This window comes from Anas platyrhynchos, chromosome 1, assembly GCF_047663525.1.
Source record: "Anas platyrhynchos isolate ZD024472 breed Pekin duck chromosome 1, IASCAAS_PekinDuck_T2T, whole genome shotgun sequence".
Taxonomy (NCBI): Eukaryota; Metazoa; Chordata; class Aves; order Anseriformes; family Anatidae; genus Anas; species Anas platyrhynchos.
Window position 1 is genome coordinate 175,344,448 of NC_092587.1, and position 27,279 is coordinate 175,371,726.

The following is a 27,279-nucleotide window of genomic DNA, read 5'->3' on the forward strand; positions in this document are numbered from 1 at the left end:
AATTGCTCGAAGCATCGTATCTTAGTCCAAGTAAGAACAAATTATTTTGGACTCAACAGTCTTGCTGTAGGCAGGGATCAAAATTATCAGCGCTTCATGAGGCTACGATTTGAAGGTGCTGCATTTAACTCTGATTCATGTCCCCAGTACTTGAACACAAATAGGCAAAGCAGGATTTACAGAAAGCAGCAGCCGAGTCAGACCGACTTCAGGAACTGTTTCCAAATCCCATCCCCCTCGGTGGAGTCTGACATCCTTATGGCAGCAGCAGCAGCTCTGCTAGCAGTCTCAGAGCGGTATGGGAAGTTCTTGTACCATTCATCTGAAGTGACTGGTGTTCCAGAAGAAACATAAACCAGGGGCTCTTGTGTAATCGAAGCTTCCCTCAGACTCTGAATTCTTACCATATTTTTCTTTCAGTTGAAGTCTTCCCCTTTGTTCTTCCAACCTGCTTTGTGTCTTGTTGTCTAGAACCCACACCAGCACTTGAGGCTTTCTAAGAAAGGAGGAAGTTCTCTTTCAATTTCTTTTATTAATTTGAGCAGGTTAAAGCACCTTTTTTTTTTTTTTTTTTTCCTATGCCTTCTCCACTTAGCTGTTTCAAAATGCTTGTAACTTTGGAGGGAACATTTGCTTCTGTTTCAATTCAGCAGAATAAGAACTGATAATTTTTTTTTTGCTGTTGGCACAGATAGCTCACAAGGCCGGAACTGCAAGCGGGGGAAGGATGCATATACCTTTTCCCAGGATTTGTTGGGCTTAGCTGCTTCAGAGGCACACGGGAGAGCCTCAGGACAGAACTTTTGAGTCACCTTTGATTTGAAAATCAAGTAGTGCAGAATTACTGCTGTGGAAGATACTGCCTCAGCGAGCTGCTGGTAACCTGAAGTAGCAAATAGAAATATGACTTGACACAATATACTTTTAATATAGCTCCAGGAGACAGATGTAAACACACAGTGTGATGTGTTGCTATGACACCTGTTGGTTTCATGCTTTGAATTCAAAATCTTTTCACAGTTCAGAAAAAAAAAAAAAGATGCTTGGCAGAGAAATCTATTGAAATGTGCACACACTATGATGGGAGTCTGAGATGCTGAGAATCCAACAAAGGCATTTAGTGCCCAGAAATGTTAAGATTTCCTTTTATCAATAAATGAAAAGTAGCTCTATTTGTCCCTTCCTGTAAAATCTGGAGACTACTTGAGGTTGCAGATAGGCAGGTGGGGTAAAGTAGAACTCATACACCAATTGTATTGTTTAGAATGAGTCACTTCTAGGGATAAAAATTCTTATTGTAGTCACAGCAGTGTACTTTAAGCAATGCATCTCTAGGAATAACTCTACTGCATCATTCAGTCTTTAAATCATTTATTTTGTAAAGTTTTTAGTCTGGGAAGGGTGATGGTCTTCAAGGACACCATCAAATTATTTGGTCTGTAACACAAATGCCCTGCAACACAAAAAATTACTCTGTGAAAATCGTGGATGTGTCTTCCTTAACTTGTATTAGGTTGGCACGTCTATGGTCTCTTGCAGCGTTCTGATAAGAAGTATGATGAAGCCATCAAGTGTTACCGGAATGCGCTCAAGCTAGATAAGGATAATCTACAGATCTTGAGAGATCTCTCTCTGTTGCAGATCCAGATGAGGGATTTAGAAGGATATAGAGTAAGTATTCTATTTAAACTCCTCTTTACTACTGTTAGTATTCTCTTGTTACGTTCTGCTATTATTTCTTTTATTGGTAGTAATTTGGTTACTACTTGGTTTTGACATTTCAAACTAGAAAGTGTTTTGGACCATTGTTTTGGAAAGTATGAAAATGAATTGCAGCAGAGCTCCATATAATATTGGGAGCAGATCCCAGAAGTAAGATTATTCTATTAAAATTTGATTAGTGAATCACCTTTTTAAAATTCTAGCTGTGAATTGATTTTTCATTAAAATACTGAATATAAAAAGGATAAGGCTTAAAGCTTAGCAAGTGAGAGTACTTGCGTTATTGTGTAGTATTGCAAACAAGGTTTTGGTTGCATGTACTGAGGGCGTTCTTTGTTAGAAATACATTCTCATAAAACTGAGCGTTGTTAGATTGTGTCGTAAAAGCGAGCAAAGAAACAAAATAGCTCTTCTGGTTTTGTGAGGAATTTCTTCTTTGTTATGACTTGCAGGGGTTTAGTAGGGCTTATTGTATTAGAGATGTCTATCCTATAAGAAGTGCTTTTGCAACCACCAAAAAAAATAATCCAAGTTTCCTCTGAAAGTCTATAGAAATTAGTACTACTTACATTGTCTCAAGAACAATTTCAAATATGGATAATGGCGTGTTATATGACATGTTTTTATGGAAATTTGTGAGATGCGTCACTGCTGGAAGTGCTTTGAATATATCCTGAGGGCTTTATTAAATAGTGATTGCTCCCTCCACCAAAAGTAACAAAAACAACCAACCAAAAAAAAAAAGCCCAAACCCAAAACATCTCCACACCCTAGGTTTTACTGAGGATATGGGAAACTTTTGCCCCATGCAGATTGCTTTCTTGAGTCCCAGTAGAGATTTTATCACAAATAAAAACTTCAAATTTGTGTAAGAACTGAGTCAGTGGTTTCGAAATAGCAGAACTGATTTGGCTGCCAAAGGGAGAAGTGTTGCTTTTTTTCGTCCTCTTCCATCTGAAGGAGAGGGCTGGGTTGTGGGTTTCCACATCAGTTGATCTACTTGACCGAACGTGTAGAATTTGCTCAGGGAAGAGAAACAGATAACCGAGATGTGGTTTGGCTGAGGAAGGGAGGTCAGAGAAGCACTGCAGCAGTGTAAGTATCCAGACCTTGTGCCTGGGCATGAGTGGAGTAGCACTGCTCTTTTAGATTTTTGTGCATTGTACCATAACTCCTATATTTAGACTCTAAACTTCTATGACAGAAACATGCTTCTTTTCCATATGCTGCTAGAATTTAAAAAATAGTCTAGTTCAGAGCTTTTCAAAGATCTTTTAAATTGTTAGCTGTAGTGGTGATAGACCATGGTAATGATGTAGTAACTCTTAACATCCTTTTTTTTTTTTTTTAAATGGCTTTCCTTTTACTCAAGGAGACAAGATACCAGCTACTTCAGCTGCGCCCCACACAACGGGCTTCCTGGATTGGATATGCAATTGCATACCATTTACTTAAAGATTATGATATGGCCTTAAAACTACTTGAAGAGTTTAGGAAAACCCAACAGGTAAGACATCCTATTCTAAAAAAAACACTTTAGGTATAAGAGACAGTCTGAAGAATTAGTTCTTCATAATTAGGAAGAACTAATGAGGAAGACATTTCTGTTATTTGTGGAGTTTTCTTCTATGAACATTTAGCTCCTGGAAATCTCTTCCAGGAGCTAGCAGCTGATGCAAATCATGCAGGATCACTTGTTCCCTGGCAATAAGGTGTTAGGGTTGAAGAAGTAAGGGTAGACCGATGTGGAATAACTGAGTAACTTGAAGTCTGTGAGACTTTTAGCTAAGAGAAAACCGGTGATGATGCTTTCCCTTTACAGTAGTTAAAACTTCAGAAAATACTGTTTAATATTGGATTTGTGCATATATGCCCTCTTACCATCTCCTACCATAATATGGGTATCATTACACCTCTACAAAGAACATGAAAATAAACTTAGTTTTGTATGCATCTATATATTATTCACTTAAAATCAGTGCTTGGTGTCAGAGCTGCATGAAAGCAGAGTTAGAAATTCTTACATTTGAGAAGATCTGGAGTTACTGAAACTTGGTGGAATAAATCAAATGATACCATACTAAAATCCCCAAGTATAACATTTTTTAAAAGAGATACCATTCACTTCTGTTATTGGTAACTTGGAGTTATGAAGTCTGAATTAACATAACGGTGGATGAATTAAATATTCTCTAACATAGGAAGAAAAAACATGTTTACAGGGGTCTTCAACTCGGTAGATGTGCTGGAAATATCATGCGCAGGTACTAAAATATTGCCTGATCTACAGATTGTGATTATTTTTGTGTTTTTTTTTTTTGAACAAAGATGTTGCATCTTGTCTAAGATAATTGCATTTGAGATTGTATCATGCTGCCAGAAGTGGAATAACTTGGGAAAAGCAAGTTAGTAGTTGCTAAGAGTGTTTGTCTTGATTGTGTATAACGCGGTCAAATATAAGACAATATAAGACATTGTAAGCCAGGGATGTGTAGCTTGAAAGCCAAAACCAATAAACTGGGTCATCTCTTATGAGTCTTTGATAGCCAAAGTTATGGTTCTTGCATGAATCAGCAGAGCCCTATCTGAGTTTGATGGTGTAATTAAAAATTATATATAATAGATGGGATGCTGCAAATGATGGACTGTAAGAAAATGAGGCTCTCTTAAGGACCTGGAGGGCTTAACAGTTGTGTTGGCTCGTTGGAGAGAACGGAAGCGATACTGCTCTTGTTGTTGTCTTCTCTAAAAGATTGTGTGTGAATATGCTTGTCTGGGGGCAGTCATGGTGATACACTCTTCAGTCTAGTGAGACGGATTCAAATACCATCTGCTGTAGATAAATGTTAAATCAGTTGAGTCTGTTGAAGTTACCACAGTCTTTAAAAATAAATAAATAAATTCTGAGAAGTTCTCTGGCTCTGATGCCATTTTTTAGTAAGACTGGAAACATTTGGGAAATTTCCGTAAGACAAGGGTTTGTACTTGAATGATACAAACAAGGTGAACTGTTCAGCTGTTGCTCAGCATTATACTGATCACAGGGAAACAACAGAAAAGCTGTTTAAGCACTTGAGGAGAGAAATATACCATGAGTGTTGAACAACATGAATGTGTAGAAAAACAGGTCAAGCCTTTCCTATTTTCTGAAATTGGTAGGTGAAGTTATGTAAGGTATTGTGACTTCCCCCAAAAAACATTAAAAATAAAGGTGACCACATGAGTTTCCACTTCTCTTTCAAATAAAGTTGTGTGCCTTGTGCTTTTGTGCTTTGCTCTACGAGCTCACTGAGGTGTGCGGGCTCACACAGAGTGCAGCTGCTGGAAGTGAAAATTGTTTTGGGTCCAGAACAGTCGGGATAGCATGAGGAAAATCACAGTTCAATTTTGCCGTGTTTTGACTCTTCCACAGTAGTTCCTAAACGTGCTGTTTGTGCAGTCCCTGGATGTTTAACAGTCTCGTGCTTAAAACGGTTGAGCCCAGTCTATTCCTGAATCTGAGGAGCTGTACTTCTTGCTTGCTTTACTTGCTGGATCTCCCTTCTTGACCTGTAGTTTGTATTCACTCAAACTTAATAGATGAACTCTTATGACTTGATGGAATATTGCACGTCACTTTGATAAAAATGGTGTTGGTATTCAGTGTTTAAAAGGAAGGGCTGAAAAACTCAAGGGTTTCCAAGTCACTAGTAAACGGGAATCCTGAGCAAGCTGATGCTTTGGGGGAGTTTTATGGTAACTTGTATTAGGCTTCAAAGCGTTTACCCTTTTTGATTAATGAACAAAGAAGTATAAAATGTTACGTAAAATGCTGCTGTCATAATAAGTGGTAAATAATGGCACTGTAGGGTGATCACTCTCATTCACTTGGATTACTCAGGCAGCTCTGTCCATTCAGATGTGAATTAACACAGCCAAAACCAAGCGGTAAAAACTAAGAAAAAGATCAAGGAGCTGACATTTTAGTGATTGTAGGTGAGTATGTTAAGGTGCAGTATTACACAATAACCGAGCTAACCCAACTAGAGCTGTTGCCAGAAGCAGCAATGTGATGTTCTGTGGGCTCCCGGAGGGCTGGCTCAGGAAGCCCAAGTGACAGAAATATAATCACTATTTTGGAGGATTGATTGGCTGAACTGAACAACTGTGAGGTGAGAGGGGAAAGGAAGGGGAATAATAGAGGGAAGTGAGCTGCCTCTGATCCAGGCTGTGGTTAGATGGGTTTAGCTTACTGTGAAATTGTCCCTCGGGGCAGGCTTCTGGGTGAAAAGCAGAAAAGACCCCTATTTCTGAGAAGAAACGGGCAATTTTCTCTATAGAGCACTGATTACTGAGAGATGAAGATTTTCTGATTATCCTTTTTAAAAAAAAAATAGAAAAAAACAACATGGAAAGAATACAGGACTGGAGAAAATGCTGTTTAGTGAAAGGTGGAGATTCCATTTGTTTCCTGCAAGCAGGAAAAGAAAAAGTGATTCTAGTACAGTTTAAATACTTATTTTGGGGAAGAATGATAGCTAAGAAGATTGCTTAGAAAGGAGAAACAAGGACAAGTAATAGCTGGAAACTGAACAACAAATTGAAATGCTACATCACTTTTTGCCACTGACAGTTTTATTCTAATGGTTGAGTTATCGTTGGGAATGGTGAATTTTCTGTCTCCTAGTCTTTCAAGATCTAGATCAATGCTGCCTGCCATCTGGAAGCTGTAAATTAGCCAGATGCACAATATTTCAGTCAGAAACAGGTTATGAGGTTGAATGCAGAAATCACTGCAGGAAATATGACAGCCTGTGCTGTACAAATTAAATCAGATGATTTAAGAGTCAGCTCAGAATCGGAGTTTTAGGAACCGAGGTGTAAAACAATTACGCAATTTGTTTTACTGTTGCATGTCCCATTTTTCCTTTCTTCTTTTCCAGAGCAAAATTTTTATTCTTAATTTTTATTTTATTCCTAATTTCTGCATCAGGCCCACAATTACAGATATGGACAGAAAGCCTCTGGAGTTTTGGGGTTCTGCTCTTAGGTATGTTTTGGCTGCATCTTGTCACATTCTTCCAGTGACAATTATGCCAGGGCATCTACACTTGTAAAATTGATTCTTCTTCTGGTCCAGGAAAAGAAATTTCTTCTGAAACAGCTGTACTGAGTTGAAGAGAAAGTTGGACATCTCGTGTACAAGACATAAAAACGCTTCTGGGGGGAGGGAAGAGTAAAGATGTGCAGCAATTACAATGGTGTGTGGGGAGGCTTTTTATGGAGTCTGTTATTTTTAAGACAACCTAATTATTCCGATCAGGTACTGTTTGAACACAAGCTGTTTGTCTTCTGATGAATTGCATGTGTAAGTGATCATTAACCTGATTAGATTTCTAAATTCTCTCTAGAAAGGAGCTTTTCCAAAAGTACTTTTAAAATTGCTCCAAGAGTGACAGCAAGCACAGCATCTTGGATTTGCCCTATATGCAAGAGAGAGTTCGTATGACTCTTTGGCATTTCACCATTTCTTTTATGTCAGTCCTGCCAGGCCAAAAAAGGTTAACTGGCATCTGCTTCTTGTCCTCAGTTATTTTTTAAGGTTGTTGGGGTAATTTCTGTGTATTTTGAAGGCCTACAAATAATTCATGAGATGTCAAAAAGCTGTCCTACTTGAGAAACTTAAGCATAAGTGCATTGCATAGAAAGGGATAATATTTATAGAAAGAAAATGAAGGAAAAAGAGGAATTGAAATGGTGCTCAGCAGCTTCGGTTCTGTGGTGTTGCAGTAATGCGAAGCAGGAAGGCACGCTTGAGGGCTTAACTCCTGTTGCATGTGTCAGGTCTGTGAAGCAGTTAATGCTTTCCAGGGAACAACATTTTTGTTAGCAATTTCCGATGTTTAATATGGATAAAATTGAGCCAAGGTAGCAACAGAAATGGAAATGCAGATGGAGGAAATACCCTACTCTTCTCTTAATCGAGTATATCTTGCTAGCTGCTGACTTGAGGATGTACATGGTCTGATCTTGTTTGTTCCATTAGCCATCATTTGCTTCTTCAACAATAATAAATAAATAAATAAATAAAACAGCATTTGAGTGCTGTTACTTTCAGCCCCCAAACTGATGTTTGTTGTCAAATATACACTTCTTTACGTGTTATTTACTTACGGTGTGTTTCAGAGTATTTCTTTCAACAAGGGAATCTTCCTTCTTAAAAATATACAATACTGTAAAAGCTGCCTCTGAAAATTCAAGTAGTATGTAAACAGGAATGTCAAACCTCAAAATGGATCTGTACTTAGAGAAGAGCTGGACATAGTAATTTAGGACAATATTCTTTTAATATGAATGTTAATTTTAACTAGTTAAATGTCTTTGTTATTGTTTTTTATGCGACTTGGTTCTTTCAAGAAGACAGTGGAAGAGCTTTACCCAGGGAACAGCAAAGTAATAGTCAACCATTTGGTGACCAGTGTGACTTACAAGTGTTGCTTGCTCAGGAAGAAACAGAGTATGTAGTGTCATGGGAAAGAAAATCAGTAACCATTTATCAAGCTCAGCTGCCTCTTTTCTATTTTTATTACAGAAAAAAAAACACACATTTAGACTGTAACTGTCCTGTCTTCTACAATTTCATTATCGTCAACTGTTGTATAGATCTACTGGGCCTTGTCCATAGCTCCTGTATTTGGTCTCTGCAATTTTTGCAGTTTATTTGTGATTCAAGTGGCTTCTGTGTATAGTAGTGAAGAGCCCTTGCAATGAAATGATCGTGATGACTCTGGGAAGACTTTTCACTGCCTGAGTACGCTTGAAGGAGTTTTCCCTAGAAGGGAACGCGTTTCAATATGTCATCCTATTTCAGTGGCCGATGTATCAGTGGAAAGTTGGATGGCATACTAGTTCTACCATAGCCTGCTGATAATTTTCCATGCTACTGGCAGCAGACCTCAAGAATTATCTGTTGTTTGAAAACACTCTTTGCATTGCTTGTGCACTGTACTTTCAAGGGGATTGGAGTCTAGTACAGAGAGTATTTGGTTAGAGAGAAATAGTGCAGATTTTCTGGCTGGAAAAATCCCAGTTGTCAAGCTGTGGCCAGTGTTTAGGCAGTTTGTTGCTCTTTGGAAAGAGTTTGATCCTGAATTTTTGGTGTATTGAAATGCAGTATTGTGATATCCCAGCAGCCTGCTACCACAATTAGGTCAAAATGATTGTGGAATACCTGAGTCCTTCAGAAAGAATGAGATTACGGACATCTCTGCAAACCTAATTGAATTGTACGAGGGAAGGCAAGGATTCTGTTTTTAATTACCTGGCCACAGTGATAGAGAAAAGTGAAATACAGGAATTTCTGAAACTGTTCTCTAACATTGGATATCCTGAGTGAATTCAATTTGATTGGGAATATTGGGAGCTTTACAATTTTGGATGCTTGGGTGGGTATGTGAATAGACTTGCTACTTTCCATTTACTCAATCCTGTATTCTATAATGTTGTATAAAGCTGAAGTATAGGTAGATGGCATAAGTTCACTAATCTATTGCTTTTTTTCCCCCCTAGATTCCTCCAAATAAAATAGATTATGAATATAGTGAACTGATTCTATATCAAAATCAAGTGATGAGAGAGGCAGATCTATTTCAAGAGTCTTTAGAACATATAGAAACATATGAAAAGCAAATATGTGATAAATTAATAGTAGAAGAAATCAAAGGTAAGTCATCCTTCTTTCCTCAGCCAATTTTGTTCTAAACTTTTGCTACAGGCTCTCAGATGTGGTAAAGTGCTAAAAGAAGAAATGTGAAATCTTTAAATGATTTGAGACAATGAATGTAGGGGAATTGGTAACACAATATTTACGATTTTGGGCTCAATAACTTGTGCCGCTAAAGTGGATAGTGGATGTGGGTAGCTTAACTTGGGTTGACAGAGGAACAGAGGAGATCTCAGAGGTGATTATGTTAGTGTATACAACATTAGCTTTTCATAAATAAAAACTAATATAACCCAGTTTTAATCTAATGAAGAACATGGTGTTTGTAGTACAAACACTGATTCCAGGTATCAAATTGTTGTTTCCTTCTTAAGCTTTCTAGTCCATTTATCTGTATTACCTGCCCTCAGTGAGTACTGAAGTTGACTTTTTTCATTAAAAACAACCCACAGTGCTCTCTGGGTTTGAAGGACTGAGTTCTGAATACACAGTCATGTAGTGTAACATAGCATGTATTCTTCAGCTGCTCTTTGCTTGTGCAGTTGCGCTGGGTTGACCCTGCTCAGCAGCTCAGTACCATACAGCTGCTCGTTCACCCCCTTGCCTTGCAGCCCCCCATATCAGGCAGGAGAGAATATATATAGGTAGAGAAAAAGTGGAAAAACTTATGGGTTGAGATAAAGACAACTTAAGGGAAGAGGAAGAAATAATAATACAAAAGGCAAACACTCACTGCTTCCCAGAAACAGACTGATACCCAGCAAGTCTCCAAGCAATGACCATTTGCCCCCAAAGCCTTCCCCACAGTTTTTATTGCTGAGCACAATATTACACAGCTCTGGAAGGAAGTGTTCGTTGTTTCTTTGCAATAATCCCAATAGCTGGTTTAAATATGCATGCAAAGACGTACAAATAATACTATTTTTCCCAGGTACTGAGTGCTCCAAATTGTGTTGAGCTATGGTAACTTCAAGTAGCAATTATAATATACAGTAAATGCCTTTGTAAAAAGTCTCTTTTTCAATAATCTGTGTATGACTGAACCCAATTTTATATATCTTTTCTGTGAACTTCACTGCCCAGTTACGTGTTTTCTCATATAATTCATAGTTCTTCATTACATTGTTTTTAGGCGAAATGTTGTTGAAGTTGGGAAGACTAAAAGAAGCTGGTGAAGTATACAAAGAGTTAATTGAGCGCAATGCAGAAAACTGGTATTATTATGAAGGCTTGGAAAAGTCCCTACAACCTAGTAAGTTAAGATATGCATTGGAAATAAGTATGATACAGGATATGCTTAAAACCACTGTTTGGTATATTACAGTTTTAGATGAAAATTTACTCAGCATAAAATTACGTACTGTCCAATCTTGAATACAATATAGATATAGTTGTGTTTATCCATTTTTAAATTGTCCACTGAAAAACTTGTATGTGTGAAGCATCAGCAGCAAGTGTTTTTATTATTGGAGCTAAAGCTGGTATTTGTTGGTGTGTGTGCTTGCTTGAAGAACCTTTCCTTTCAATGCATGAACTTGGAAACCAAACTGCAATTTGTTCCTATCAACCTGATTGACAGAGTATTATTATACACCAGAAAACAGAATTGTCATTCTGAAACTTGTTTAGGCGGCACCTCTTTCCATGGTCATGTAGGGAAATAAACGTCTAATTCAGACTTACTTGTAAAGATATGTAACTTTTTTTAGAAGCTGACTGTTCTTTGGAGGAAAGGCTGATAAATGTGATGAAACGTTTGTTTTTTTTTCCGATGCTAGGTCATGTTACTGCTGTTCTATCTTTCCAGAAAAATACCACAATTGGATTTAAAACAAACAAACAAAAAAAACCCACAAACAGCCCTACAACATTGCAAACATGTTTATTATACCAAATACTTTGCAATAGCAACTTCACTAAGTGTCTACTTGAACACTGGAATACATTCCTTGTATTTCACAGTTCGCTAATTAGTGGAAGCTTTATTGGAGTAATTCTGATGACATCATAAATCATAAGCCCACCAGGATATTATTTGTAGATACAGATCTGAATTATATTTCTCAACCAGCTTCTAGAAAGTTTTACAGTTTGGGTTTAATGTCTGGAAATACGCCTTGTGATTGGGGAATTAAGATGATTCTGTTTGCATTTATACAGAGACTAACGTTGCCATTTGAATGTTTTTCTTGGTATATCTGTAGAGTTAAAGATCATGATTAGTATCTCAACATAAATTGTCCAAGATTTTGATTATTCTGCTTGAAAAAATGTGTTCATATAAATGTATATTTCTTAACAAGGAACCAATACAGTAGATTATTTGACATATTAAAATTCTGTGAAGAGAAAACTGTACTAATTTATAAAACTAATAATGCTACTTTATTTTTTAGGTGTTCTTAGGACTATTTCCTCCCCCATGGTAAGTTCTGGAGCTCCAACTTGTGACTTCAATTAGGCTTTTTATATGCTTTAGTTCCAATCAAACATTATTTTAGTGTAACTATTAGAACTGCACATCTCTTGGAGCCACTGGGTAACATTTCCCCCCCCTTCCCCAATATCAGAGCTCAGAGACAAGATAAATTATTTTTCTTAGAAAAGAAACTAGAAATATTTATTGAAAATATGTTGTGCTGTAGGCTTGATCTGTACATTCAGTTTGATTTAAATTGCTTGATGAATTTGAAAATACATAAGCAAAATCAATCCTAGTTACATGAAAATGGCATTTCAAAACAACAGATTACTTCTATTTAAATTCTAACCACATTGGAGCTCCAAAGCATATTATGGGGGAAAGGGGAGGAGTGGGAAGAAAATCTTTAACAAAAATAAAGCTATTTAAATGTTAAGGTATCAACAACTCTTGTGCCACTGGCAGTGTTGTGCCCTAAGTTTGCTGTCACCAAGGACTTAAAATAAAGGCATACTTGTATAGTTTGCCATTTGTATACCTACAATTTAGAAATACTTTTTTTCTGATTTATAGATGTCTGAAACAGTTGCATAGCGAAAAACAGTTATTTGAAGCTATCAGTGTCAAACTACTGTATGAATGGGTCTGCACAGAATTAAATTAAAAGAAAACAAATGCTAGTACTTTTCCATTGAACTTGAAAGATAATTTTCTTTTAGAAGTTCACCTTTACAGTGATTAATATTGGTACTTACATCTTAGTGTTTTCAATACACTGTTTCACAATGTTTGTGATGAATTGGAAAAAATTAACTTGAAATGTTAAAATTGTTCGAAGTCCAAACTGTGTAAGAAATTTAACAATTCTCAACATTTTAAAACCTTTAGAAGAATAGATTTTTATCTGTTACTTATATCTATTATATTTACTGATAATAGGCACTTTAGAAGAGAGGCTTCAGATTTATGAAGAAGTTAGTAAAAGGCATCCCAGAGCAGTTTCACCTAGAAGATTACCTTTAAACTTTGTTTCAGGTAACAAGTTGCATATCTGTTCCATAATAGCTCTTTTTTTCTCAATTTTTTATCAGGCTGCTAAATGTGCTTTTAATAGCTATTTGTACATGTACACAAATTAGACAAATCTATTTTTCCTGGAATAGATGAAATTATTGATGTTTTAGGATTTGATAGACAAGTTCATGCACTCTAATATGGTGGTACCAACTGTATAATGGTGTCTTCATTGATAAAACTACACTACAGAATGGTGTCCAAACTTGGGGGGAAATTATTGTCCATGTTTCTTTGTCATCATGCTGGTTAAAAGTCATCAGTTTTAAGGGAGGGAATATAGTACACTGAAGGTAGGCGGGGTATATGTCCATGTATACATGCATATACATATGAAATATCCTATACTCTAATTTATAACCACTAAAACCAGTTGTAAAATGTGCTTATAACAATTGGATAGCATAGGGCCGAAGAATTTCCTAACAGTTTGTATACTGGTGATGTATCAGAAAAGACCATTTTTTTATGAATCTGTTTATAAACTGGTGTGCAGCATTTTTATCTAGAACTGTTAAAGCCAAAATCCATGGATTTAGCACTGAAAATTTAATAATAGAAACAAAAAGCAGGTGTGCAGCATGAGTTGTTTTATTTCTAATTTTATGACTAAGTTCTTTTCAGCGACTTTGTCCTTTTAACAAGTTGTACTGAAGTACAGTGCACAAACATCCTCAAATATGGAGGGAATATACGTATTTTTAAAACAGAAAACTGCTTTTCCAAAATACAAGAGACGAAAGTTTACAAAATAGTAAAAGCCTTAAAAATGTACGCTCACAATATAGCTATTTAAGTGCCATAACTCCAGTAGAAAACTACACTACTTGGGTTTTAGCTGCCATGATATTTGTAAATTCAGCTGTAAATTACCATGGTATCTGCTGATGTTTTCAATTTCTTAAGGTTAGCTTTTAGTTTGGTTCATTTACTGAGCATCGCCTATGTCATACCTTCTAAATACTACAGAACATGACTAGTACACTTGTACTTGTCTGTTGCTGCTCAGGGGTCTGAATGTGCATACACTTCTGTGTACCATCACAAGACTAATGACTTCATAAGAAATTTAGCCTTTAAATTAGCATTTGTGCCTTACTTAATCCCAGGTATTTTATTTTTTTGAAGACACAGACAAATTTTTAAGACCATTAAGCTAGGTTTAAAAAGCTACGTGACAAGTAATTGTTTTTCTTCTGTTATAAAGTAATAGCACTAATACATAGCAAACAAGTCCCCTGCAAAATGATTTTGCATATCTTTATTAATAGTGTTCTGTTGTTGACCTTTTTTATTGTATGTTTTGCTCTGAGTTATCTTCACATCTGACAGTGTAGTCTTACAGCTAATGGTCATTTAAATAGAAATAACTTTGGTAGTAAGGATTAGTTGTTCCTGCAATACCGAACTTTAAATGAAAGCAAAATAATTCATTTTTAAATCAGTTGAGTAAAATCTCCCTGTAAATTACCTTCAGCAGGTTTCATAAATAAGAATTTCCTTGATTTAAAACTTATGTTTCTGTTAATCCAGTAAGCTTGTATCAGTCAGGATGAATAAGACATCCTGTGGAAAATCATCTGATAGATTGGTTTCCCAAATGACTCATGTTTATAAATTGAGCAGGTGAGAAATCTCGTTGGCTAAAGTTAATAATGAGAATGTTGAGATGTAGAAACAAACTGTTGTAGAATTACATTTGCAAATTTCAAGAGGGTAGAATTTTTGGTTAAATGAGGTTGCTGTCCCTGAGTGGCCAGTGACCAGTTGCTTGCAGCCAGCACTTGTTCATCCAGAATTGGTGTGGAGTGCTCAAAACTGCAGGCTCTCATTAATTGGACAGTCCTTTCCAGACCTTGCCAGGCACTCCAACGCAGTAACCCTTTAATTGATACAGACCAGGTCCTTCATCTTCCTGGAAACCACCTTTTTGGAGGCTGGGTAGGATAGTTAATTTTCAGTCTGATCAGGGAATAAAGTCTGGCAATCAAGTTTCAGATTTGTTGACGTTGCTATAGATTCACTGCTCATGTGGCCAAAACTCTGGCACATCTGTTAGAGGACCCTGAGCTTGGCTTTGTCATAGGTGGGTGCTTCATTGTTTTGTGTGTTTCTAAGGCTTTTTCAAAGCTGTTCTGCTTTCTGTAAATAAGCACATACTTAATAGAAATTGAACCTTCATTGTCTAAGCTTAAAGTTACAATTTTTCCACCAAGAATATAAATTAGAATAATGCAACAGAAGAAACAGATTTTTTTTGTTGGAGGGCAGTTTCCTGTAGTGTGAGAAAACAAGTTTTAATTAAATCACCTGTAATAAAGCATGTGCTTCTAGTTAACTTGTGGACCCCCATGTACACAGGTTGTAGAAGTTGCTGTACAGAGACTAAAAAAAGACTCCAGGAGAGGAAGAGGGTTCAGTTAATCCATCCTTCTTCTTCAAAGCATGGATAACTTTTACATGCACTATTCCTGGCACACATTTATCTAACTATATCATAAAAACTTCCATGATGGAGCTTTTGAAAGATCTCCAAGGTAATCCACTCCTTGGTTAGACTTAACAGTATAATTCTCAGTATAATTTTCTTCAGTGGTTATTTAAATACCCCTTGCTACATCCTGGGTAGCCACCAGATAATCCTTTCCCTCTTTTTGAAGCTTTTGCAGGTTTGAAGACTGTTACCATGTCTTCTAGACAGCAGTCTCCTAAACACTAGAAAGTCAAGCATTTTATTTTCTGATCTTTTTTTTTTTTTTTTAATCCAGGGCATATTTGCAACCTACTCTTAAATAACAGGCAAGATGAAAACCCTTAACTGCAGTTTTTCAGTTACTCTGTTATCCAGAATTGTACACCAATTAGTGCTTATATTTATATGACACTTGCAATCACTGACATATAACCAAATACACTTTTGTTTCTAGGTGAAAAATTTAGAGAACTAATGGATAAGTTCCTGAGGGTTAACTTCAGTAAAGGCTGCCCACCCTTGTTTACCACTTTGAAATCTTTATATTACAATCCAGAAAAGGTAAAATTTAGTACTTGTTTGGTTTTAATGAAATCTTCTGTATTGAATTTTTAAAAGATTACCTAAATGTTTATTTATAGTTTTCACTGTAACTTTCAAATAACTGTTGCATAACATTTTTCTTTGGTATGCTATTTTGTCATATGCATATTCACCATTTGATGATAATTAATCTGTGAAATGAAACTTCTGTAGACAGTTGACGTCAAAATGCTTGAAATCTGATTGATGCAGGATGCACTGATTTATCTAGTTTTTTTTTTTTTTTTTTTGAAAAATCAGAGATAACCAGCAAATGTATTTATGTACTCCAAATGCAATTGTGTCGAGATTCTTTCAACTTATGGTTTATGATGTCACCAGAAGTCATGATTTTAAAGTAGCACACACGTGGCTATTCTACATGTATTTCTGAATTGCATCAACACATTAGTATTTACCACGAAGGCTTGTTTCCTGTTTCAGTGTCTGGATAAATCTTAGTGTTGAATTTTTGCTCTTCCAAGTTCTCCCAGTTTTGGCAAAATTGTATCATAACAGTTATTTCAGTTTTAGTTCTTTGTTCCAAGCTCTTGTAATGTACAGTAAAATACTAATCTTCAAACTAAAGCAAGCTAATAAACTGTGCAGCAAATAAAAGTAAAGGTCAGTCTATTCAGATGTTCCATTTTTGCTACAAGCAATACAAACGCTTGGTATTCTAATCAGTTCGTGACTGGTTAAGCGCAGCTTTTGCAGCTGGAAGAAAAACCTTAATACATGATCCAGCTTTTCAACCAGCAGTGGCTATTCCTTTAATTGAACTTAAATTCATGAGATGATCAGAGTGAATAATACTTTTTTCAAAACACTTTTGGGATTTGTAATCTGTACTCTGTGTGTCTCCTGGGTTGACATAATTCTAATAAATTCTGGTATCGTGTATAGCACAAGCCTTTCTACAGTGCATATTGCTAATGCATATTTTTCCATGTAAACTTCTGAAACTGCATCAAGATTTTCTTAAATAAAAAGCACTGAATAGCTAGACAGAAGGAGAAACATTGCTGCAAAACTTTTCTCTCTGATATTTGAAGTATGAAAATGTAGAAGTAAAAGACAAACTCATTTGGCTTGGAAGAATATTTTAGCACCTGTTTTAGACATGATGAGTGAAAAGATTACCAACATGTTTTGGGACAGATTTGCCAGGAAAGGCGCGTTGCTGCTAGTCATCTTCAGTGTATCAAATCAGTACTTCCCAAACTAGTACATTGATTCTAAAAAACTAACTAATAAGCAAAATCAAAAGCCTCAGTTGCCAAATTTATTTGGATTTGTCTGCAGTGCTGACTTCTGCAAAAGAGTTTTCTCTACTTTCTCTTCCTTCTCTTCCCCAAAAGGGGTCTGTTTGCATTTCACTTAGTTCACTATGGTTCATGTAACCATAACACAATAGGAATCTCTTTTTTTTTGTCTGACTAATTTTTGCCTCTAACAGTTTTAGCAATTCTGAAATTTAGTGACTAGGAGAAAGAAAAGTGTGACAAGCAATGCATGCTGCACCTTCTAGGAAAACCTTCTAACACAAATACTGTTATGTTTTGACTGAAAACCGAAAGAATTGTAGTCTGGATTATGTTGTGCCTGTTAGAAAATATCTAGGAAATGAATACATTTCCTGCAAGTGTTGGGGATGAACAGTTTTGACTTTTGGAAGCAGTTTTAATCGGTGTAGTCAACTGCAGTTGCATTTTGAAATGGTATAGATACGAGGATTTTATCAAAGAGTTGGCATGTAAGACTAGAAAGCTTTTTTTCTAGAACTACAGGGGTGTCCAGGATCTTCTATAAAGCGTGCTTTCAGGGAAAAGGTACAATAAGTAATACTTATACTAATAGAAGCTTCTATTAGTATATACTTAACTCAGACAAAATTAAGTGCTATAATGTTACATGAGAGAAAGGGAAATGTAAATTGCTTAATTCAGTGCCTGCAAGAATATAGAAGAATAATGGGGAAAATGTAACTTCATTTGCTCAACCAAGATGAGGATTAGGTTTCTCAGTAAGTATCTTTTAACATTTTGGAGTTAAGTTTTGGAGTTAACATCTTAGTCTCCTCACTCAGGTATGAAACTCCAAAATGTAAATTATAGTCAGTTCTAGAGGAAAAATACTGATGTCTGTGTCCTTCTGTTTGGAGGGGGTTAGAGAAAAAAGACATTATGTGGAAAGTAAATGTTTGCTAAGCTGTTGAGAAAACTGTTTGGTATCTAATTGCTCTAAGCTGGTACTTAACACTAAATGTTTTTACATAAAAACTACTGGTATATCTTGATTTCAAAACATTATGTTCTGCTAGCTCTGGTTAGAAGATTAGGGTGAAACAGCTTCAGTTTGGGGTGAAATCTACCTTCAGCTACACTGAGCTGCAAATCTGTAGGATTTGTCAGGCTCAACGTGAAGCCTAATCAGGGAGGTTTTAGAAACTATTCAGTACTTACTCTGCTTGGACTCCAAATAGTGATGTTACAGGTTGGAAGATACGCTTTAGATTCCAGCAGACATGACATGGTTGTGATAGAGATCTAAGACAGACTTGCTGTACTTGGGGCAGTTGTGGAAGAAACCACAGAAATAAAGTGGGAAAAATTGTTTTTTATCTACTTAGAGAACTAAAGTTCAACTGTTCTTTTATGATTGTCTGATCAGCGAGCAATGTTTGGTATATTAGTATTGACTTGATCAAAAATCCTTTAAATAATTAAAGAGTTAAAGGTAAATTGCTCAATAAATGTGTAATAAAATCCACTAGAGTAATTTTTAATTTACGAGTTCACCAGAGACTAGAAGCATATCCAATTCGAGGATGCTTACTCTGTTGGAAGAGTGGGTAGTATGAGGTTAAGAACTAAATCTTGAGTTAGCGCTCAGCAGATTGCTCAAAGCACAGGTGCTAAATGCTGCTCTTTCTTCAAGCTGTAACAATTTAAGGGATGTAGTGTGGAAGGCAGCCTGGAGGATGCAGGTTAAAATGCATAGTAAGCCAGGCCTTATTCTGTTATATACAGAACAATTTCTTTAAAAGAAGGAAAAAAAATGTTTAGCTTTTTTTTTGTTCATTTTTGTTTTCTTTCTGAGGGATCAAGGTGGGGTGGGCTGTCATGACACTTTGTTCCAACATAGAAACTTGCGTCAAATTTGGCACACATCAAAAATGTGTCCCAGTTCACATGCTTCAGAAATGTAAAATCTTGGTGTCTGTGTGCAGTAAAGGGTTCTTGACTTCATTTGCCAGTTATCTTAAAATAAAAAATTACGGATATATCACTATAAGATATTAAGATATTAGATATAAGATATTAAAGATGGAAAAAGCATAGCCAAGCTGTGTTTTTTTTTTTTTTTTGTGAAGTAATGGTACCTTGCATACCTTCATGGTTGTTAACAACCATATCTGAATAATAAACGTCATTTTACAGCTGCTTGCTAGACTTCCCCTTCTGTCATTCAATTTCTCTTCTTTTCACCTCAGCACAAACTCTCATGCAGCTGCTCGCTGAGCTGCTTTAGGGTTAATCCATCTGCAATCAAATCCCTTCCATCAGTCTTCAGCCGGATCATTTTTCTGGATCTTATCACTAGCTTCATGGAATACTGTGAATACTGCAAATGAGTTCAGAAGTAGTATGCCAGAGATGTTGAATCAAGATGGAGGGATCACAGCAACTCAGACTTGAACTGGTTTAAATTGACAAAGCCACCAGGTCTTTGTATGCTTAATGCCAGCTAAGATAACCATACTACCATTTATACCAGGAAAGTGAGGAGGCAACTCAGGTTACTGCCAATTGTATAGCCATAGTCGTTGCAATGGTATAGGTCACACTATTTCAAAGATTTGGTGTAAGAGAAGTACGTGAGACCCATGTAGAAAATTTAGGCTGAGATATTTTTTATCTCAAGGGATGGTAAGTTGCTGCCTTTGATTTTTTTCTTTTCCAACTCTTACGGACTTTGAAATCTGCTTCTTGATGACACTGGAATCTTGACCATATAACTCAATTTAAAAAAAATAATCAATAGGGTAAGTATGTACATGGCTTAAGAGTATTTTAGGATCATGCTTTATGTGTCTAAATCAAGATCATTTGATTTGCATACTAAGATTCAGAAACATTAATTTTCACACTTACACTTGTAAATTGTCCAAAGATCACTTACAGAAGATCTATAAAGCAGTAACTTTATAGCTTTCAGTGGACAATAGATAATAGTAATGTAAGTGTGATCGGATGAAATTGGCAAAGCTAACTAATAATTTTAAGTTTTCCTTTTTCTCCAGTTGTAGCTTTCTCAGCTTGCTGACACTATCTTTTTTTTCTTTTTTATCTTATTTTATCGTATTACAGGATTTTGCTCTCTTTTTGAACAGACTGTGACAGTGTTGGGGATTTAGCTTTAAGTTCTTTGCTTTGGTGGAAATTGGAGATGCAGTCAAATTTCAGTCTAACTAAACAAAGTAGTTTGGACTTTTCTTTTCAAGTAGTTTCTGGCTTAGCACTGGCTGTCTGATGTTGACTTAATCTCTATGTGGAGATGAATGAAATGCTTTCTAATGCATTTGAGTCAATAAATGCAAATACTTTAAAAATGTTTCACTATCATAGAGCAGCAATAAGAAAAATCTAGATTATTTTTTATGGTTTTGCTATTCAGTTGTCTTTTCAGGAAGACTGATAAGGATGCAGTGCTTATGTTTATGTTCAACTTAGGCAGGCTAATGCCGCATAGTTTTGTCCTCATTCAGATATTTAATTTAATTTCTTGTTTGAACTGCTGTTGGAAATGCTACAGTCCGATCGGGGATCAACAAGCTGCATCTAAACAAAGGATCATAGAGGCACAGATTTAAATGTTAAAGTCTTTTTTGCTACTTTAACGTTTCCAAGAATACAAAACAAACAAAAACAAACATAAATTATCTTTGCACAGGTTATAGTAAAGGATATATTGCATTCCTTTATTTAAGTAGTCTATTTCTAAGTATTTGATTAAATTAAAAAAAAAAAAAAGTATAGTTCTCGTGTGCTTGACATGCAATAAAGATAACTGACATTGTTTTTCCACAGCTCTTTTCTTGTCCCTCCCCACCTGCCCACACTGGTGAATTGTTTTTAGGCAGGTGTGATTGTGAATGTTCACACTTCTAAAACTTCCAGTTTGTGGTTGGTCTTCGTCTTCCAAATTCAATGCAGTTTCAACAGTCAAGGAATGAAATTAAGTTCTGGATTCAGGCATTTGGTTTTAGGTCAGTGTACGTAAAACTGCTCAGCTCCACTTGGAAGGGTTTCCACTGGAACAGTTATCTAGATACCTGGGAGAAGTGGCTGCTGCTTGTGTTGCCATTCATTCAGAGGGCTGGAGAAATGTGCAGAAAGTGATCTTATGAAGTTCAACAAAGGGAAACGCCAGGTCCTGTACCCGAGGAGAAATAATCCCATGTGCCAATATGGGCCAGCGGCTCACCAGCTGGAAAGCAGCTGATGGGGGTGGTTCAGATAACACAGCAAAAGGAACACTGAGCCATCAGTATGCCCTTGTGACAAAGGACGCCAAAGAAGGCCTTAGGTAGCATATGGGGCTACCTGAGGAAAAGCCCCACCAGGAGGTGAGGTGGAGGGAGGCCATCTTCTCTCCTCAGCCCCATGGTGGGACACATCTGGAGTGCTGGCTCTAGCTCTGGGCTCACCAGTACATGGCACTTGTCAAAGGTGGGAACAGGTTGAGAGAGGTGGCAGAGACTTACCTCTTGGTGACTGACAGAACATGACTGGATGTGGCCTAGAGCAGCCTGCTTCGGCTGACCTGCTTCTGGAAAGGGAGGGCTTGGACTCAGCAGGCTGCAGATCCCTTCTAGCTGTAACAGTTCTGTGACAGTAGGTACTGTGCTTTGGGATTTTTGTTGTTTTACACCTTTTTGGTAGCAAAGCCCCCAGTCAGTTCCTATAATTTCTTGCTTTTGCTTTCTCAGACCTTTCACAACAGGGGAAAGATTTACTTGCCCCAGAACCTGCTTTGTAGAAATGGATTCACTTCAAACAGAGGTGAATAACTGTAGATTTGCGTTCATATTAGGTTAAATGTGAGGACATCGTGGTTCACCACTTGAAGCTGAGCACCTGTAATTGCTGCTTCAGGGTAGCCACTTTCCAAAAGAATAGGTTGTTTGTTCAGGAGTGTAATGGGGTTAGGCTGAGGATGCTGTCTAGATGGAGAGGGATCTAAGCATTGTTTACACACAGTCCTGCATCCATCATGCTGGATTTTGGAGCCCTCAAAGTGGTGTATATGACAACCTTCTTTATTTTTGTGATGTTCCAAAGTGCAAATTCTAGCAGATAATGTAACAGTTGTGCATTTGGTGTTTTGTCAGTGATCTGCTTGTTCTTTCCAATGAAGAGAGAGCTATCTCAAGATTTTATTGTGCTTCTTAGAAATCAGCAGTCACTTAGCCAAGCTGTTGATGTCGATGTTCACTGATACTGAATTTGCCCTCGCTGTGTTGGTGAAGGAAAAGTGGGAGGAGAGATGTCAATAACATTCTAGCAAAGCCAGAACTGTCTGGGTTTATTTTGCGGGTCAGATAGCTCACGCTCACCTTGAATTGCGTGCAGATGGAGACAATTTGGTCTGGCAGACCTGCGGTTTATAATCTTATACAGCAGGGATGGTTGGCACAATGCTATGGGGGGATCAGTGAGTGCTGTGCTACCATTGGCTTCGTGTGTTAACACACAGCAACTGTTGAGGTGCTCAGTGGAGCAACTTTCTTTAATGCTTGACAACTCCAATATGCCAGGCTTTCATCAGTTAAAGGAGGTGCTGTGCTATGGAAATCAGTACTTCAGTCTTCGAAGACTATTGCTAGTACTATCCCAAGCACGTGTTGCCTTCCTGTTCTGCAGTGACTATGGCACACACTTACAGTATGCAATATTTTACGGTACAGTATGCAATGGCATACACTTAAAAAGTAAATAGCCATTTCCCCTGAAACAGCTTGTCCTTTGAGAGGTGGTAACATTAGTCCCATGGTCTGACATCTGAATCCTGGAGTTCTAATTTGTATAAAACCTACAACAAAAGATCACAGTCTCTGTGTGCTCTGTATGCTGACAGTGAAAATTGCAAGCACAGAATTGGTGTGACTCTAGCAGATGCTGCTGCTGAGGGATTTGATTCATGAGTGCATCAAACAGTCCAAAATCCCTAGTGTAAGGGCCTGGACTTTGGGGCAGTTGTCCATACAGAGACAGAGTTGTCCATACCACCCTTGCCCTTCAGTTGGCACTTTTGCTGAAGGAACAACTCAGATGTTTGGGGTACAGCAGCAGCTTTCAATTTGCACTCATTTTTGGTTTTCTGAATGCATTGTGCTGTTCTGCTATAAGCATCTGTGCAACAGAATCGTTTCTGCAGTGGCAGTCTCTAACAGACGGGTGGATTGAAGATGTGAAAATAAACATTAGCCATCCCACTACATGATTTAAAAAAATTCACATGCTATGAGGGAGGCGCTTCTCTGTAGCGGGGCCAGTGTTGTTAGTGTGTTTTGAAGAACTGTAATCATTCCTAGAAAAAATACTTCTACTTTAGAAGAGTATCACTGCAAAGATGTGCTTCTGGAGATTGCCTATTCACTTGGTTTTCTTGAGGTTGCCACAAAATGCTAAATTTCTGCATCATCAGTTCATAAATACATTGTAGAGGTAATTTGCATTTCAACGTGAATTTGTCTTTAATACTTAGTGCATGGTTAAAAGTGAATAGGGATTGTAGGTGACTAACGAAAAAAAAGTCAGTTTTATGCATGGCAGACAGAAGGCTATAATCAAAAAGTAGCTTCATCCTCCATAATGAAACTTATGGTTTTGTGTTTTTTCCTCTAACAAGATATTCTGTTTTCCAGTGCAACTTTGAAATGTATAAACAAAACATGGCTTTAAACATGAGCATCATGGAATTCTTACCTATGGCTCATGTTTCTGAAATAGCATCAAGTTTCATTTCCATGATTTGTGGAGCCTTTTAGAATAACCATCTAAAGCACTGCTATGCGAGTGAGACGTTCTGAAGTGAATGCTTTGTATGCACGGAGCATTTACTAGGAAAATGTTTCAGTAGAACAGTAAGTGTATATACAAAATCATTTGATATCGATATCTTGTCCTGTTCTCTGATATAGCACATTTACTGCCCAATTACTAGGCTCCTTGTTTTATGCCAGAAGCAGTTTTAGTATTTTTGTTTGTTTTGCCTGGTGCTTTAATTTCTGCAGTTTATTAAAAAGAAATTACCAGCACAGTGGCCAATTTTCAAGTTTTCTAAAAACGCTAGGTCTCTAATCTCAGAAGCCTGCTATTTGGTGTGGAGTCGTATTAAACCTGCTGCTATCAGGCTTTTGGTTTTTAAACAACAAATATATTTGGCTACTTCAAGTACATCTATAATGTTGATATCTGAGTACCTGAGTAAAACATACACAGCTGGCAGTGTGTGTGTGTTCTGTCGAGGAAAAAGCTCTAGTTTCTCGTTGGCACACTCGAGAAGCAAAAATTTGTGTTTAGCAGTGCCACTGCATAATTATGAGTTCTGCTGTTCACAGAAAGTTACTGGCTGTGGTGAATGTAGCTGTGGCTCTTGATGGAATGGTTCTGCTGGAAGCTAATAACCCGGTGTGTGTGCAAGACATGGGATGTAGCAACTCCCACATTCTTTAAATTGCTGTCCGGATGGGTTACAAGCAACTATGAACAACTCTATTTTTTACTTACTGTTCCTCACAAGAGATTTTGAAATGCTAACACCCACTGTCCAAACCCACAACAATCATTCTCTTTGTACTGGAGCAATACTCAGAAATACTCTTTAGATCCCCATAGACATTGATTTCTATATCCATGAGGTAAAAGTCCCAAGAGTGAAGATCTTCAATTAGTCAACATCAAGGTTTGCATCGATTGTGTTGCAGGTGCGTTGATTCCATTGAAGGTCGACATTAGTGCACATGTGCCCTTTTTCTGGGTAGCTTTAAACAAGGAGACTGCGAGGAAATACTGGATGAGAGAAAATGCTTGTCTGGAAGAAACGTCAGAAACAAAAGTCTCAAAAAATAAAAGTGTAAGACTCTATGCAGGAAGGTAGGCTGTCTCCAGTGAAGACCTTTCTTTATCCCTTGCAAGACAGATGACGTTTTCCCTCCTTGATATAAAAAGCTAAAGGAATTTAAAGCAAATTAAAACCATTTTCAAAGTTAGATGCCCTCTGTGATTTATTGGTGGCTTATGTAAGAAAGTGAAAAATGTTTCATCTTAAAATGTAGAGAAACTGGAACTAACAACTCTGCAAGATCAACCAAAGAGCTCAGTCTTTTATGTATGCTGACACTGTCAGTTTAGTTTAGAGAAATTAGCCTCTCTGGGATAAAACTCCAGGAGAGGAAATCTGGTAACTGGACTTGTTCAGGATCTGGTTAACATTTGATGCGTTCATAGCAAAAGGTGGTGTTCCTGCTATATAAGTATATATAAAGTAAGGAAATTTTACAGTAAGCAGAGGAAGGAGGAAAGTGGACTGTTTCAGGTACTGCCAGGATAGCATGCTTCCACTCAGTAGCAAGCATGGACAGTGTCAAACATGTTGGTGTTTGATAATTTGGGCCCCAGAGTTGATACGTAAGGTAAGAGTTGACTGACAAGTGTAGCAGCTGATCTATGAACTACTCTATCACTGAGTTTCTTTTAGCCTGAGTGATCTACATTGTGAATAACTGCCCCAAATACCTACTGAAAGGTCCACAAGAAGTAGACACAACATCTTTGCTCACCGCTGCTGCTACTGGTGCTCTGCCCTTTTGAAATGGTTTGATCTTTGGTTTCTGAAGTCCCCAAACTTGTCCAAAAACTTTCAAAAACCAGTTGCTGATGGATTGAGTTGTGTGCTGACTATAGTGACATTTCAAAGCACTGGTTTGTTCTAAGGTTTTATTTCTGAGTGTCTTAACATTTTCAGTGCAAACTTTAATGCTGTTGTTTGTTAAATCCCATTATATAAATGATTTTGTCACTATCATTCAAGGAACATTTGTAAAATTAGGAAGTTAAGTGCTACATAGACCTAAGAATACTAATTTTCTGAAAGTTTTCATATACTGTCCAGATCTTTTGGTGGTTTTCTCGCATGCTGTAGCTTATGTCACATCTCCCAAGTTGTTAATCTTCATACAACGCAATAAAGAAGGGAAGCATTATCCCCATTTTGCACATCTAAAACAGTGAAATGTCAGGACTAACTTTTGTAGGCATTGATCCAGGAGGTCTGGTTCCGGAGATGTTTATCTTCAGAAGCGTTCATTGATCTCAATTGATGTGGAATGCCCAGCACATCAGAAAATCTGGTTCTAGGCAGCATGAAAATGGACATAAATACCCGTTTTGTGCGTGCCACTACCTTCATACGACATTATCCCACCTGGTGGGGTATTACTCGCTCCCTGGTGTGCATTAAATGAGGCAAATGCTTTTCAGGAGGAATGCACAACCAAATACATCATGGTACTTGATAGCTGTGTTTCTGTCACTTGAGATCAGCTCCTTGATACCTTACAACCTGCTGCCTCTAGTGTAATTCAGACAAGTAGCTACTGTTAGGGCTAATAACTCTGAGCCACCCAGTCATCTCTGGCTGATGGTGTTGGCTTTTATTCCTTGCTACTCTCATTGTATCAAGAAAATACAGCAGTCATTTTAACTTACTAGGTCTTTGCGGTTTGCTCTTAAGGGTAGATTAATTTGGAGTGAAGTTGAGTAAATTAAAAAGATGGGTGAACTTCTGCTCCTCAGTCTTCCATATGAAGTGCTCTTAGCAAAGCTTTCCAGTCCATGATTATACAACTGTATGAGTGTTTTATAAGTTTCTTTCACATCTGTAACAGTATGTCTGGGGAGAAATAGCATTCTGTTTATAGTATACTTTTCCTTTTAGACTAATTCCTAGATGAAGCATGTCTAATACATTTAAGTAACGTGGCTTTTTATGAACTCTCTGTTTTAGTACTCGGAAATAGCAGATGAATGGACAGTCTCTCTAAATTACATGTAGCTTTCAGTATTGGACTGGCGTGTTACATTTGTGTAGCTTTGGAAAATCATAGGATGGTTTCGGTTGGAAGGGACCTCAAAGGTATCTAGTTCCAACCTCTCTGCATAGGCAGGGAAAATGCAATGAAAGATCAGTGTTTGGAAGTGTAGAATCAGAAAAGAAACTCAAGAATCAACTTTA

General features: G+C 37.2%; 1 protein-coding gene across 3 annotated transcripts in view; it reads left to right on the top strand.

Moving 5' to 3' along the window:
* Nucleotides 1–27,279, top strand: part of NAA16 (N-alpha-acetyltransferase 16, NatA auxiliary subunit) — a 62,422-nt gene that overhangs the window by 15,233 nt on the left and 19,910 nt on the right. For 2 of the 3 annotated variants that reach the window (XM_038173020.2, XM_027472362.3), the window contains exons 4-9: nucleotides 1,514–1,671; nucleotides 3,095–3,229; nucleotides 9,271–9,424; nucleotides 10,557–10,676; nucleotides 12,786–12,881; nucleotides 15,848–15,954. In XM_038173020.2, the coding sequence (XP_038028948.2) occupies nucleotides 1,514–1,671; nucleotides 3,095–3,229; nucleotides 9,271–9,424; nucleotides 10,557–10,676; nucleotides 12,786–12,881; nucleotides 15,848–15,954 (770 nt within the window). The remainder of the gene's footprint in view (nucleotides 1–1,513; nucleotides 1,672–3,094; nucleotides 3,230–9,270; nucleotides 9,425–10,556; nucleotides 10,677–12,785; nucleotides 12,882–15,847; nucleotides 15,955–27,279) is intronic. The other variant, XM_038173026.2, reaches the window with a different exon arrangement.